This window comes from Sus scrofa, chromosome 8 (genome assembly GCF_054392235.1).
Source record: "Sus scrofa isolate SSC_HxYL_T2T_F1_AM1 chromosome 8, Sscrofa_HxYL_maternal_Yorkshire_Landrace_v2.0, whole genome shotgun sequence".
In the NCBI taxonomy this organism is placed as follows: Eukaryota; Metazoa; Chordata; class Mammalia; order Artiodactyla; family Suidae; genus Sus; species Sus scrofa.
Window position 1 is genome coordinate 17,776,159 of NC_139390.1, and position 15,445 is coordinate 17,791,603.

At 38.0% G+C, this 15,445-nt stretch overlaps 1 protein-coding gene across 16 annotated transcripts in view; it reads right to left on the minus strand.

Annotated features, from left to right (window-relative positions):
- PPARGC1A (PPARG coactivator 1 alpha) overlaps positions 1-15,445 on the minus strand; it is a 686,355-nt gene that overhangs the window by 4,924 nt on the left and 665,986 nt on the right. For all 16 annotated transcript variants that reach the window (XM_084970901.1, XM_084970902.1, XM_084970903.1 and 13 more), the window contains 2 exon segments: positions 7,710-7,831; positions 7,228-7,379 (listed from right to left, as the gene is read on the minus strand). In XM_084970901.1, the coding sequence (XP_084827027.1) occupies positions 7,228-7,379; positions 7,710-7,831 (274 nt within the window).

Below are 15,445 nucleotides of genomic sequence, written 5' to 3' on the forward strand. Positions count from 1 at the left end.
CTCAAGGTTTCTAGTGGGATTCATTAACCACTGAGCCACGACGGGAACTCCATCTTGACTCATTTTAGTCTTGAACATTCCTGGGAGGGAATCAAAACCGACTAACATATTGCTTCTCAACAGCAACTTATGCAATCATTGTGCTTTAAAAATAAGCCCCCTCCCCCTTCCTGGCATGTTAAGTGACTTACCCAATGTTCCTCAAAAACTTACTTGGAAGGATAAAAAAAAAAAAAAAAGCTGGATTAATTTTCCTATTCAGTGGGATTGACTTCATGTATCAGTGAAAGTTTTATGGGAAAGAAACTCCCGTACCCTGAGGGACCCCAGTAACAGTGGCACCAACTCTTCCCAAATGAGAAGGCTTAGAAAAATGCTTTATGTCCAGAAAGGGCAAAGTCAGCCTCTTTACTCATTAATAGGAGAGGAAAATATGCAGGTATAAATAAAGCCATGGTCTTTCTTAGATCTGTAAATGAGTTCAAGTAAACTTTTGTGCAAAGCTCCACGTGCTCCTTCAAGTAGCCCTTAACAAAAGTGATGTATTTCAGCCATGTTGGATGTCAAGTAAAATTCTATTGAATACTTCTGATTTTTCTCCATTGACATCTATGAAATAGTCACATATTTCTGCTGGTCTTTCAGCTTGATAAAGGGTATCTTGAAAATATAATAGAAAGCTTTGTAAACATATTCCTTCTTTTGAGAGCCCTTCCTCAAAGGGAAAACAAAGCCTTTCTTGGAAATTTAAACAATCCTATATGAATATTTCCATGTTGTACCCAGATTAAATTACAAAACAGGAATGCTCAAAGTGACAGAAAAAGGGTAATACTAGATAATATGGAGACTAATCATTGATCTCACAAATTATTACACTGAAGAGGTTGCAGATCCTTCGAGCTCCCCAGAACTAGGCTGATGTTTTCTCCTAGCTTCACACTACTTTATAAACACACCTTGGATTTAAAAACAAGGAAATTCCTTCAATTTTTTTTTTTTATTCTCACCATCCCTTGTTTTTACTGACCTTTTTTTCCCAGGTAAGGTGAACAATTATCGTCAGCCTCAGACATAAAAAACAGGACAAAAATGGCCAATTTCCCTCACTAAAATTGTAAATGGTCAGTCTTAAATTCCGCTAGCTTACACCCTTTTCTTCATAGCCTGATGAATAGTGTGACTGTATAACTAAAGCCTCATGAGCAGCTGTCGTTCAAATCAAAATCTTTGCTGTAGAGACAAAAAAATAAAAGTCCTGCTCATTGCTAGCGATTAGCCTGAAATCCACTTGCACCATAGATGAAAGTGCAAGTCTTCCAAGGATGACGATCTATGTGACATAAAGTCAGCACAGAACCACTGAAAACATATATGCATATCTTTACTTTGAGGAAATTCGGAGAATATTTTAAATGTCTCCATTTTTAAAAATTTATTTTCTTGCAGTATAGTTGATTTGCAGTTATGTGTTAATTTGTGCATACAACAAAATGACTGTTTTATATATATGGGTGTATATATAACCACAGACACAGGTTCATATTCTTTCCCATTATGGTGTACCACGGGAGACTGGATACAGGTCCCTGTGTTATACAGTAGGACCTTGTTCTTCCATTCTGTATATGACAGTGTGCATCTGCTAATCCCCAACTCCCGATCCAGCCCCTCCCCTCCCCCTTGGCAACCACAAGTCTGTTCACTATGTCTGAGTCTGCTTACGTTTCACAGCTAAGTTAATTTGTGTCACAACTTAGATTCCGCGTATAAGTGATATCATGTGATATTTGTCTTTGAATGATTTACTTCCCTTGGCATGATAATTTCTAGGTATATTCATGTTGCTGCAAAGGACAGTATTTCATTCTTTTTTTTTTTTTTTTTTTTTTTTTTTGCTTTTCAGGGCTGCACCCAAGGCTAGGGGTCAAATCAGAGCTACAGCTGCCAGCCTATACCACAGCTCATGGCAACGTTGGAGCCCCAACCCACTGAGTGAGGCCAGGATTGAACTTGCATCCTCAGGGATACTAGTCAGATTTGTTTCTGCTGCGCCACAACAGGAACTCCTCAATATTTCATTCTTTTTAATGGCCAAGTAGTATTCTATTGTATATATGTACCACATCTTCTCTATCCATTCATCTGTCAAAAGATTTAGGTTGTTTCCACGTCTTGGCTGCTGTGAATAACATAGGAGTGCAGATAACTTTCTGAATTACAGTTTTATCCAGATATATGCCCAGGAGTGGGATTGCTGAATCAAACAGCAACTCTATTTTTAGTTTTTTGAGGAACCTCTATACTGTTTTCCACAATGGTTGCACCAATTTACATTCCCACCAACAATGTGGGAAAGTTCCCTTTTCTCCATACCCTCTCCAGCTTAAAATTCTTAATTTTGGATTATTCTACATGAAACCTAGAATTACAGTGTTTCTGTATTTTCATTAGCAAATACTGAAAGTATTTTGGTACAGTGGTTCTCTAGAGTTTCTTGACTGTGAAATACGGTGGCTGGTTCTTACATATACAACAACTTTCATGGGTATACTATGTCAGTGGGTATCCACAAAATCTTTTTCATTGCTTGAAGAGAGAATTGTTTACATACAATTCTTGAAGCAATAACATCTATTCCACCCCTTCCTCTCCATTAAAGGGAGGATACTGCAACACATGTAAGATATAATGAAATTTTTATAGGACTAGCCAGTAAGCCACTCTAATAATTTTTAAAAATAAATTGTTATAAATCATAACACTGGCTTAATAGAAACAAATCACATCACAATTGTATTCTTAGTGCTTAGAAAACTGTTGGCACAAAGTCAGTACTCAAATTCCTATTTGTCAAACAAATATATTAATCTCAAATCTCAGTATGTTATAAAAACTGTGATTGAAAATGCAAGTGTTGAGATCTGGGATTGATTTGTCAATGGATGGCAAGTATATATGTAAAGTTACATATATATTCAAAATGCTGATATATAATATATTTCTTTGCATTAATAAAGGATACGTGACCAATATATGATTTATTTATTTTTACTTAAGTTCTACACCATAACTAATTCTTGACCAAATTGATCATATTCTTAATCTGGCACATACTTCTGTCTTGGCTCTACAGTCCTAATTTAATTTTTGTCTTTCCTCTGTAAGATTTTTCACCAAGCTCTTTCAAATGGAAAGATCCATTTGTTTATAAAACAGTAAATAGAACGACATACAGATTGCAGATTCAGATAAACCATACTTAAAAACAGCTTCATCATGGTAAGCTTGACCATCCCTTTAAATTCTGAGTCTTATTTATAAATCTGGCTCCTGAATAGTAACTGAAATCACTGTGTTTTGCATGAATAGTATTGCAGTAACCATTATGTGGCCTCGGAAGCAGAAAAATGGAGATCTCAACAGACATTTCTCCAAAGAAGACATACAGATGGCCAAAGGCACATGAAAAGATGCTCAATATCACTAATTATTAGAGAAACGTAAATCAACACTACAATGAGGTATCACCTTACACCAGTTAGGACGACCAACATTAATAAGTCTACATATAGTAAATGTTAGACAGGGTATGGAGAAAAAGGAACCTTCTTACATCCTTGGTGGAAATGTAAACTGAAACAGCCACTATGGCAAACAATGTGGAGGTTTCTCAAAAAACTATACCTGTTTCTGGGCATATATCGGAAGAAAACTCTAGTTCAAAAAAAAAACACATGCACCTCAGTGTTCACAGCAGTATTATTTACAATGGCCAAGAAAGACATGGAAACAACCTAACTGTCCATTGACAGAGGAATGGATTAAAAACTGTGGTGTGTGTGTGTGTGTATGTGTGTGTGTGTGTGTATATATATATTAAAAAAGAATGAGATAATGTCATTTGCAGCAACATGGATAGACCTAGAGATGATCATATTAAGTAAAGTAAATCAAACGGACAAAGACAAATATCATACGATAACCCTTACATGTGGAATCTAAAAGAATGATAGAGGAGTTCCCATCGTGGTGCAGTGGTTAACGAATCCAACTAGGAACCTTGAGGTTGCGGGTTCGATCCCTGCCCTTGCTCAGTGGGTTAAGGATCCGGTGTTACCGTGAGCTGTGGTGTAGGTTGCAGACGCGGCTCAGATCCCGCATTGCTGTGGCTCTGGTGTAGGCTGGTGGCTCCAGCTCCGATTCGACCCCTAGCCTGGGAATCTCCATATGCCGCGGGAGCGGCCCAGGAAATAGCAAAAAGACAAAAAAAAAAGAAAAGAAAAAAATTAAAAAGATAAAATAAAATAAAATAAAATAATGATAGAAATGAACTTACAAAAGATAAACAGACCCACAGATGTAGAGAACAAACTTATGGTTAACAAAGCAGAAGAGAGAGGAGAGATAAATTAGGAGTTTGGGATTAACATACACACATATACACACTACATATACAACAGATAAACAACAAGGATCTACTATATAGCTATACTCAATATTTTGCAATAACCTATAATGGAAAAGAATCTGAAAAATAATATATATGTATATATGTACATCTGTGTGTGGGTATATATATATAAACTATAACTGAATCACTTTGCTGTACACCAAAAACTAACACAACATTGTAAATTAACAATATTTCAACAAAAAGAGCAGAGATATGAGATGTGTGAGCTAACTTAATTTGGGAACATACACGAAAATTTAAAAATTGGTAAAATCTACCTAAAATGATGGGTCACCTTACTTTTGGTAAAATTAATCATTATCACATAATTTTCACTTTTGTCTTGACATACATGTAAGCTCCCAAGCCCGGTAAATGTCTAGCGTATGCCTATATACACCTTATTCAGCGCTTATGGCCTAAAGCACTTAACTTGATGACCTCTTCAAGTGACAAAGACAAGACACGTATGAGGTTGTTCAGTTCCAAAGATGGGGCCTGGTATTGATTCTTCCATTTTAAAATAACTTGAAATCTCTCACCATCATTTTTATTGTAATTATAGCTACTAGTTATCGAGAACCTATTTTATGCCAGACACCGTGCTAAGGGCTTCGCAAATATTTATTTAATCTTCACAACAGCATTACAAGGCATTTTACAATTGAAGAGCCAGAAGCTGAGGGAGTTTAATTGCTCCAGATCAGAAGCCTACTCAGGTTTCAAAACCAGGCCTGCAAGATTCCCAGACCAGGGCTCTTTCGAGTACACCATGCCTACGCTCAGATTGACTACCCTTCCTGCAAAGTGTAAGGCTGGAGGGAATTGGAACAACCCATGCTACGACAATGCACATCAAACACACTCTTCAGAAAATACAGAGCTAGCTTAGCAATGGCAAAATTTCTGTTGCTGCTGGCGAGGCAGAGCAATAACGAGAGGGGAAGCACTCTTCTTAGAAATATTTCAGGGAGGCTCCAGTTCAATTTGGAAATCCCATCCCATCCTCCCTCTACCAGTGATGAATCATCATCTAAAGGCCCCTCTAGGTAGCTTATTTTAAACTCTGGATGTTTTGAGAGACTAGAAAACATTCTGGCCTTCATCACTGAAGAAAATAAGTCAAATCAATTCAAGACTTCCATCTGTCTTGACTGTTTTTATCAGCCAACATTTGGACAAATGACTTGCCACCTTTTATATTTTCATCCCTAGGCCTCTATCTCTCTAACAGTCAGCTGCCTCTTCCCTGCTTCACACTATCTATTTAGCTTGTGAAGTGAATTACAGCATATTCTCCCTGAACGATGCACCCCACCTGTATCAATTACTCTAGGAAGACATCACTTCAATGGAGGGAAGAAAAGAATCCCCGTATTTGGTATTCACCTTTCTTCTTTATACCAAGTCAAAGCACTTATGGCTCAACATATAAGAATGCTTAGGAGCAGATTTATATGTAAATGTCATGATTATTATAAATTGATTTAAATAATTGTGTCAAAGGCACAGGACATTTGCCATTTTCCCTCCTTCTTTCTTCCACTTAGGAATTTAAAGGCTTACAATACACACATTTGCTAGGGAATAACACGGAAAGGAACAAAAGTAAAATTGGACAGGAAATCAAGATGTCCACTGTGGCATTATTTATAATATCAAGAATTAAAAAATGTGTTTAGCTATAATGGAATGATCAAAGATAGCAGCACTATTCATCAAACAGAATGTTGGACAACCATTACAAATGTATTGGCAAATTATTTTTAACCCTGTGAACCACAGCAGAAAATGAATTTATAGACTATTAATTGAGAAAAGTAGAATTTAAATATATATGTATATAATATGACCTCAAATTTAAAAAAATTAGACATTCTGAGACAAAATACTGAACTGCAAGGTAACAGTGCGTATCTCTAAGTGATAGCTTGATAGGTGATTTTACTATTTTTCTTAATTACTTTTTACATTTTCCAAATGTTACCCCTTGTGTCTGTACACATTTTATAACAGGGAAAATGAACACCTAGCTATGCTTCAGTTTCTTTATCTGTAAAATGGGGATGACAATAACAATATCCACTTCCTAGGGTTGTTCTGGTAACTAAATGAGAAAACGTTTGCAAAGCCTTGGCAAAATGCCTAGCGTATGGAAGCCCTCCAAAAATAAGTGTTTTTTTGTTTTGTTTTGTTTTAAGGAAAGTATAGTGTAATTTAGCATAAGAAATTTTACTTTCTCCTCTCAAAATGTAATTTGTAAAAAATGTTAACATTTTTAAGAGTTTGTAAGATAAAAGGGAAAAGAGAATAAGATTTCTGCATATCCCGTTCTACAAAGCAGTGATGCCAACGCTAGAGTTTGCACAGAAGGGAGTCAGGGTTGGAATTAGGATTACGGACATAAAGACACACACACACACAAACATAAATACGAGCAGACACACACACTGCACAACACATACACATAACAAGTGCACACACAAATCATAACGCACCACCCACACACAAACACGCACAGGGTAGAATTTCAGCATCTGGGCAGAGAGCAGAAAGAATCTGCTCCTGCTCTTTGTTGCCAAAACCTAAGCTCCTTGCTTCTGAAACCGTCTTGTGCATTACAAAATAAAAATAAGATAAAATCTGTATCCAGACATCCCCTCTAGTAAAATAAAGTGATGGGCCAACCCAACGTGCCTACGCTTTACCCACACTTCCATGCTGAGCTCTGCATTATGGATTCCTCATTCCATGGACAGTAAAATCCATACCTAGGTCTGCATAGTTAGACTTGAAAAATTGCTTGCGTCCACAAAAGTACAGCTCGAAGTCAGTTTCATTCGACCTGCGCAAAGTGTATCCATTTTCAAGAGCAGCAAAAGCATCACAGGTATAACGGTAGGTAATGAAACCATAGCTGTCTCTGCAATGGACAAAGAAGAGAAGTTCAAAGCTAGTGGGAAGCATTAGCATATATGACTGTAACCCTTTCTGCTTTGGAGACTCGGCTGGTGCCAATGACGGAACCACTGCATCCATTTATCAGTGTGATTGTCCTGTCAAGCAGCTAAATACTTATTTCTGGGACAGGAAATCTCAACTAGAAAGATTAATAAATAGGGATGAAAGAAAATAAATAAGGTTCTGAACTTAACATGTCATCTGTCAAAGCATTCCCATCCTAGTAATCTTATGGCCATAATTTTTTACATATGTCAGCTTCTAAACAAGAAATAATCTTGAAGATTCTCACCCATCATCCCGCAGATTTACTGTGCACTCCTCAATTTCACCAAAAACTTCAAAACGGTCCCTCAGTTCTGTCCGTGTTGTGTCAGGTCTGATTTTACCAACATAAATCACACGACGTTCTTCCTAGGTGGGGAAAGTGAGGAGAGACTTGCTAGTTCCAGAGACTGGAAAGAAGCTGAATGCTAGAAACATTCATACAGGTACAATCGCGCATAACGAGAATCCCCAGAGCATGCCAGTGACAGCAAAACACACGCTGAAACAGAACAAAAGACTCCGCTTGAGCCAAGTTGTACTTTCTACTTCTTCAATATCACTCTTTTCTGTATCTCACTCTCTTCTATTTCAATCCATCTCTGGTCCTTTGTCACACGAAATTTAATGTAGTACAAAGGAAATATGTGTAATGCAATCTTTTTATCACTGAATAGCTGAACCACACCTATTAAACATTTTTTTTTGGGGGGGGGGCTGCACCCACAGCATATGGAGATTCCCAGGCTAGGGTCCAATTGGAGATACAGCTACCCGCCTACACCACAGGCACAGCAATGTCGGATCCTTAACCCACTGAGAGAGGCCACGGATTGAACCCACAACCTCATGGATCCTAGTCGGAGTCATTTCTGCTGCGCCACAATGGGAACTCCAACACCTATTCAACATTTTTAATCTGTGTGCCTCGATTATTAATCTTCAACATTGGTGAGAAACTGACCAGGCTCGCAAAACAGTTTAATTTCTCATTAACTCGGAATTTTAATAATAAGATGTACAGATTTTTGCAGTTCAATTGATAAATAATTGACATACATTACTGAATAATTTTAAGGTGTATAGCATGATAGTTTGATATACAAATTTTGAAATCCCTCAAAATAGTGATTCTTAAACTCTGGTCTAAAAACAAATTACCTCGGATGCTTATTAAGAATGCAAATTATTGGGGCTTAGTCCAGCTGTATTAAAAAAAAAAAATTAGAAGGTAGGGGTCAGTGATCCTTATTTTTAACAAGAACACCCCAGTGATTCTGATACAGGTGGACCAATGACAATAATTTTAAAAATACAGTCATAAAATATAGGGCATTTTAAGCCATTGGGTCTCTGAAGAATAAGAGCTATAAAAGAGGCTATAAATTTCACTTTGCCAATGAATCTTATTTTAGGAACAGATGAGAAGGGTGTGGCCTAATTTTCACAAGTGGAGTCAATACCATCATAATCTGAAAGTCAACAGCAATTTATAACCTACAAAATACGGGAAGAATATTTTATAGCCTGAAGATGAATTCGTTTCTTTTTTTTTAAGAACAAGAATGCATTCTTAGTGTAAGAAGTCATCTTATATCTCTTGTTCCCAGAAAACAAGGCCAAAGATGATGATGTCTCTCCAAACGGAGAAATGGTTTTTCAAGAACAGAAGAAATTGATATAACAAATGTGCTTACCAGCTAGTCTTTATGTCTGTGCAGGACAAATGAGAATGAAATAAACTTGAGGTTGAAGAGATTTAAATTAGAGGGGGCAGAAACTAGGCAACAAAGGACCAAGGTACAGATAGAGCTTGCCTAAGAGTTTTCCCCAGATGTGCTGAGAACATTTTGCCTTGGATGATGTAACAAGTTATTTGGGCTCAAGACAAAGAGATGCCCTATGTTATCTACTGGACACAGATCCTTTTCACATGCCCAGTATTTAGCAAAGGACCCGTTAAATTGTGAACACTCAACAAATGCTCATGAAATGGAATTGAACAATTCATAGACTCTATAATATCTATCCTCCTAGGTGATATGATCATTTATACCTCATCTTCTTTTACGATGTGTAACACTCATACTTCCATTTTCATCAAGAAAGTTCCTCTGAGCTTCAGAGTCAAATAACCAACTACCTATTGACATCTGAGGTTGGATGTTCCCTAGGTACCTCAAACTAGACCAGTGTTACCCCAACCAAACTCTCTAGTCCCACCTCTTCCCAGTGGGGTTTTCTGCAATGTTCTTGTGTCAGCGAAGTTAACACCATATACCTAGTTATTCAGGACGAAAACCTAAGTGTCTTCCTTGATTCTTCCCTCTTAGTCCCCTCCATGTACCCAATCACTCATTACGACCTGTTGGTTTTCACTTCCTAAATCTCTCTAATCTGCCTCCTTTATTACATCTCCCCTAAATCAAGCTCCCAGCACCTCTTTCTGAACGAGTATAACGGCTTCTTCATTTGGATGGAGTGTCTGTTTCCCCTCATCCAATCTATTCTTTCCCTTGAGTCAGAATATTCTTTACTAAGAGAACAAGAGTCCAATCATGCCAATTAAGATCTAGGCGTTCCGGAATTCCCGTCGTGGTGCAGTGGTTGACGAATCTGACTGAGAGCCGTGAGGTTGCGGATTCGATCCCTGTCCTTGCTCAGTGAGTTGAGGATCTGGCGTTGCTGTGAGCTGTGGTGTAGGTCACAGACATGGCTCGGATCCCGCGTGGCTGTGGCTGTGGCATAGGCCGGTGGCTGCAGCTCTGATTGGACCCCTAGCCTGGGAACCTCCATGTGCTGCAGGTGCGGCCCTAGAAAAGACAAAAAAGACAAAAAAAAAAAAAAAAAAAAAAAAAAAAGAAAGAAAGAAAGATCCAGTAGTTCCCATGGTGGCTCAGCAAGTTAAGAGCCCAACCGTGTCCACGAGGATGCAGGTTCAATCTCTGGCCTTGCTCAGTGGGTTAAGGCTCCAGCTTTGCTGCAAACTTCAGCATAGCTTGCAGATGTGGCTCGGATCTGGTGTCGCCTTGGCTGTAGTGTAGGCTGGTAGCTGCAGCTCGAATTTGACCCCAACCCTGGAACTTCCGTATGCCGCAAGTGTGGCCATAAAAAGAAAAGATCTAAAACATGTCAGTAGTTTCTCACAGCATTTAAGGAAACACCTAAATCATGAACAGAACTGACAAGGTTCTGCAGGGTCTGGACCTGTCTTCATCTGGGGCTTCACCTCCCGCATCCCATTCTCTCCTTCCCTGTATTTCCAGCCTCACTGATGGTCCATCAGTCCCTAGCATATGCTGTGCCACTTCCTTGCCTAAGGCTTTTGGACAAGCTGCTCCTCTGTATTCCCAGACTGCCTCTCCCTCCTCTTCACCGACATGTACATACTTTGCAGAATTACACTGATCTCAATAATCATTTCCTCTCTGAGACTTGAGATAAGTCCCGGTTCCTATTGTAAGTTGCTCTGGTAGAACACTTTACTTCTCCTTTGTAGTTCTGGGCCCAATCGTAATTAAATAATTAATAGTTTATTCAGTGTTTAATGTCCATCTCCCCCTACGATGAAAGCAGAGATCATATCAGTCCTATTGACTATTTTAAGGATACCTAAAACGTAAGAATCTTCTTAATGAAAACCTGCCGAAAAATCAATCATTTGCCAAACCATGAATCCATCATTTGCCAAACTTAGGCCCATACTCTTCATTCCATCAAAGATGCCTACGTGGTCCTTACTCCCTGAGATTCCCTAAGATGATGGAGAACAAAAACCAGGTTTGGTGCCTTTTCACAAGAAAAGTCTTGCCCATGTACCTCAGCAGAGTAACAAAAGTTTCCATGATTTGTTCTTACAGGTTTAAGTGCAAAGAGTATGGCTGCAGGACTCTCACTTTTCTACCTTTGCTGAAACAATTGGTAACTGACCAGATGAAATACAGCAAGCAGAGCAGGCTGCCTGATTTGCTTCCATGTAGATTGTATGTCTCAACTGAAGGCTGCAATTGTGTTGTTCCAGAGCACCCAGCACATCCTGGAGGTCAATAAACATAAATGAAGACGCTCATTCTGGGGCAGTGCTGCACGGCAAAGGAATCATCATGCCACATTCCATTCTATTTACGCAGCCAGCTCCAGCCAAACAGCCAAATGTGATGGCACTGTTATCTAAACTTCCTGGCGCCTGCCTGCACAAGTGTTATGTATTTTTTTAATGAGCATTTTTAGAAAGGTTACTACTGTATAGAGGAAAAGGAGGGGGAAATGTAGATGGGAGAGAAAGAAATTGAACCATCACAAAGAAATTGCAGAACTACCATTATGGGAATACACACAGCCTATGTTCCCATTCAAGGAAATTCAAAGTTAAAGCTCAAATCGACCATATGCACGTCCATATGCAGACGTACTGGGATAGTCTCTGAATTGCTTCTTTATACAAAAGTGTATGCAACAATAACCCCACAAAGAAGATAAACCAGAGGACCTTTTATGTCTGATACCGATATATTGTGCAGTAAAAAGAAGACACAACTTAGACGGGAAAGAGAAATCCAAAGAGCAGGTCCACAATCACTTAAATTGCCTATTTGACTATCATCTCCTTTTATGCAATATAGGAATGGGACCACGTCTCGCTACCTTACAAAGATGAGAGATTGAATACATGTTGAAATTCTCATTTGAGAAAATGATTATTAGAGTGCTTGGTTTTCCTACTCCTAAAAATGAAACTAAAAGGCACCTGAAGGTCTAAAAAGCAAAGACAAAAGTCTTTCCAAGATTGGCCAAAACGTCTAGCAAAGAACCAATTTTTTTAACATGTTGCTGTTTTATTAGACAGATGAATAGATTCTACATCTTTAAAAAAACCTTAACATTTGCAGCCAATTTTTCAAGACATTAATTTCTAAACAGGAGATGAAAGGAAAAGAAATCAAAATGCTTAATAACATTTCCAACTTCTTAAAGGCTTGGAGGAACTCTAAACCTTTGGAAAAAGCTTCTTGAAAAATGATTTTCAGATCAGTTTTTACCATCGAGGAAAATGGAACATTTATCAAGTATCTTTTAGTTTCAATTTTCCCAAAAGCTAGTTTCCTGATAGAGTGGATAATAAAATTGAATATTTGTGTTTCAGTAATAGTTACCTCATTACATCAAAACACAGAGGATAAATAAAGAAAAAAACTGACTGAATTAACCAAGTTTGCATTATCAAACTCTTTATCAAAAAGAGTATAGATAGAGTCCCTTTCAGTTAGCTGGTGAAAACATACAATGGTTGTTTTACATCAAATAATAAGCTACTCGTGGTAAAAGGGGTTTCACGAAGAAGAAAAGAAAATTAGTAGAGAGGTAACATTTTCTGAATTCTAACATATGCCAAGCACTGTGCTGGATGCTTTCTTGTGGGCTACTTCCATCAAAATACTCTGCAATGCTAGGCAGCAACAAGGAACAGACATATAATTTGCTTATCAGAACTTTTATTCAACATTTCCAAGTCAGAATAATGTAAAAATCCCTCCTTCTCCATTAGGGAATCTTCATGTCACCTTTGGCAATGAAAAGGTTTAGGTTCATTTTCAAATTAGTTAAAATCTAACTTCCTCAAAAATACCAAGGATATTACAAATACCACAGATGGGATGAATGGATTAAACTCCATGCCACCTCTAGAGTGAACGGTACAGCTAGGTCCTCTATCTAAAAAATAAAGTGAGGAGTTCCCGTGGTGGCGCAGTGGTTAACGAATCCGACTAGGAACCATGAGGTTGCGGGTTCGATCCCTGCCCTTGCTCAGTGGGTTAAAGATCCGGCGTTGCCGTGAGCTGTGGTGTAGGTCACAGATGAGGCTCGGATCCCGTGTTGCTGTGGCTCTGGTATAGGCCGGTGGCTATAGCTCCGATTAGACCCCTAGCCTGGAACCTCCATATGCCACGGGAACAATCCTATAAAAGGCAAAAAAAAAAAAAACTATAGCATTCAGTTCACCAAAGTTACTTCCATCCAAGCATTGTCCAGGAATGCTTTTCCTTGGTATCTAAGGTCGGATAAATGTTAATAAATCCAGGTTAGTCTGCTGAAGAGCTAATATACAAATAAGAGCTAAGATGCAAGTAAACACAGTGATAAGTCAGAAAACATGACAACTACAGACAGAGAATGGGTAACTACTTTTGATAAAACTGAAAATTTCTAAGTAGTGAGTTCAGGCTCATAGCATATTCGCCCATATGAAATAGCTCACAAAAAAAAAAGTCTTGAATGGAAAACTATTTAATTTTCTCCAAAAGGAATAACTATGAGAAATTACAAAACTTTTTTTTCCCATTTGGAAAAAGCTGATAATTATCAGGGATGATGTACCATTTCTGGCTCCTCGGCTGCATTGTGACCCATGGAGAAGAGAAAAGAAATGGCACAGTCATTGCCTAAGCACATCTGGTTTTGGTTTTAAGCACTGAGCCATTTCATAATATCTACATTTGGCCTTTACAGTAACATCCCATTATCATGTTTTCTGGCAGGAAACTGTAGAGGCTGCAAATGAAGTTGGACTTAGAACTCCACAAGAAATTAGAGCAGTGACAGTTTAGACATTAAGTACTAAACTCTGGCTTGCAGAGTTCCAGTATAACCTGAATTATTTCAAGCCTATGAGACTGAAAAAAAGCAGAGGTTGTATTGGATTTTGCAAGCATCTGGACAGAAATTGGAAGAAAGTAGCAACTTAATGGCAATATCCGAACACAACATATGATTCTGCATTAGTAATTATTAATTACTTGTCTTTTCTTAACTCTCTGATTAGGTGCATTGAAGTTGATCTGAATAAAGACAAATACCATATGATATCACTTATATCTGTAATCTAATATATGGCACAAATGAACCTTTCCACAGAAAAGAAAATCATGGACTTGGAGAGCAGGCTTGTGGTTGCCAAGGAGGACGGGGCGGGAGCGGGATGGACTGGGAATTTGGGGTTAATAGATGCAAACTATTGCCTTTGGAATGGATAAGCAATGAGATTCTGCTGTATAGCACTGGGAACTATATCTAGTCATTTATGATGGAATGTGATAATGTGAGAAAAAAGAATGTATACGTGTATGTGTAACTAGGTCACCATGCTGTACAGCAGAAAATTGACAGAACACTGTAAACCAGCTATAATGGAAAAAAATAAAAAATCATTATAATGGAAAAAAAAAAAAGACTTCTAAACCATTTCCTTCTAATGGAACTCGGAAAAACAAACAAACAAAACCAAAAAAACAGCAATACAGACCACAAGACAAAGATAGTTATTTTGTCTTAAATATCAATTATTACATAATTTTAACATTATTTTTTCACTTCCTTTTGGAGTTTCTGTTTTGCTGGGCCCTGCAGTTTATGATTGATCTGAATTAATGAATAATCCAGCACTGCAACCAAGATATTCCCAATGTAATTTGCTATTTATTCATTACTTCAAGGCCATCTCAAAAATCTAAACGGAACTCACCCACCTGACCAACTTAGGCAAACTGTGCTGGTTCCTTTAGCTGTTTCATGAATGACTTTTCAAGCTCATCTAGGCAAATGAGTCAAAAAGCATTGCCTGTATCTCCATGCCCAAGTCTATAAAAATGTACTTTTCAAATGCATTACGGCACAAGAAAGCAGATCATTTTAAGGAAGGAAATCAATGAGGAAAACTTCCTTGGGTAATCTCATTAAGTAATAGTTCCACTATGCCTTCAAGATAGTCTTCAAAATCATTATTCTGGAATTGCAGGACCCTTCAAGGATCTGGCTAACTTGGAGCCCTCTGGACTTACTTCTTGCCGCTCCTGTACTCCGGTGTTCTGATTAGATGACTAGCAATTTCCCAATATAACTTGTTCTTTTCCAGACACTTAGTATGAGCTAAAGTCTCTGCCTAGAATAGTAATTTCCAAAAAAAAAATATAATGCACCGTATGTAAT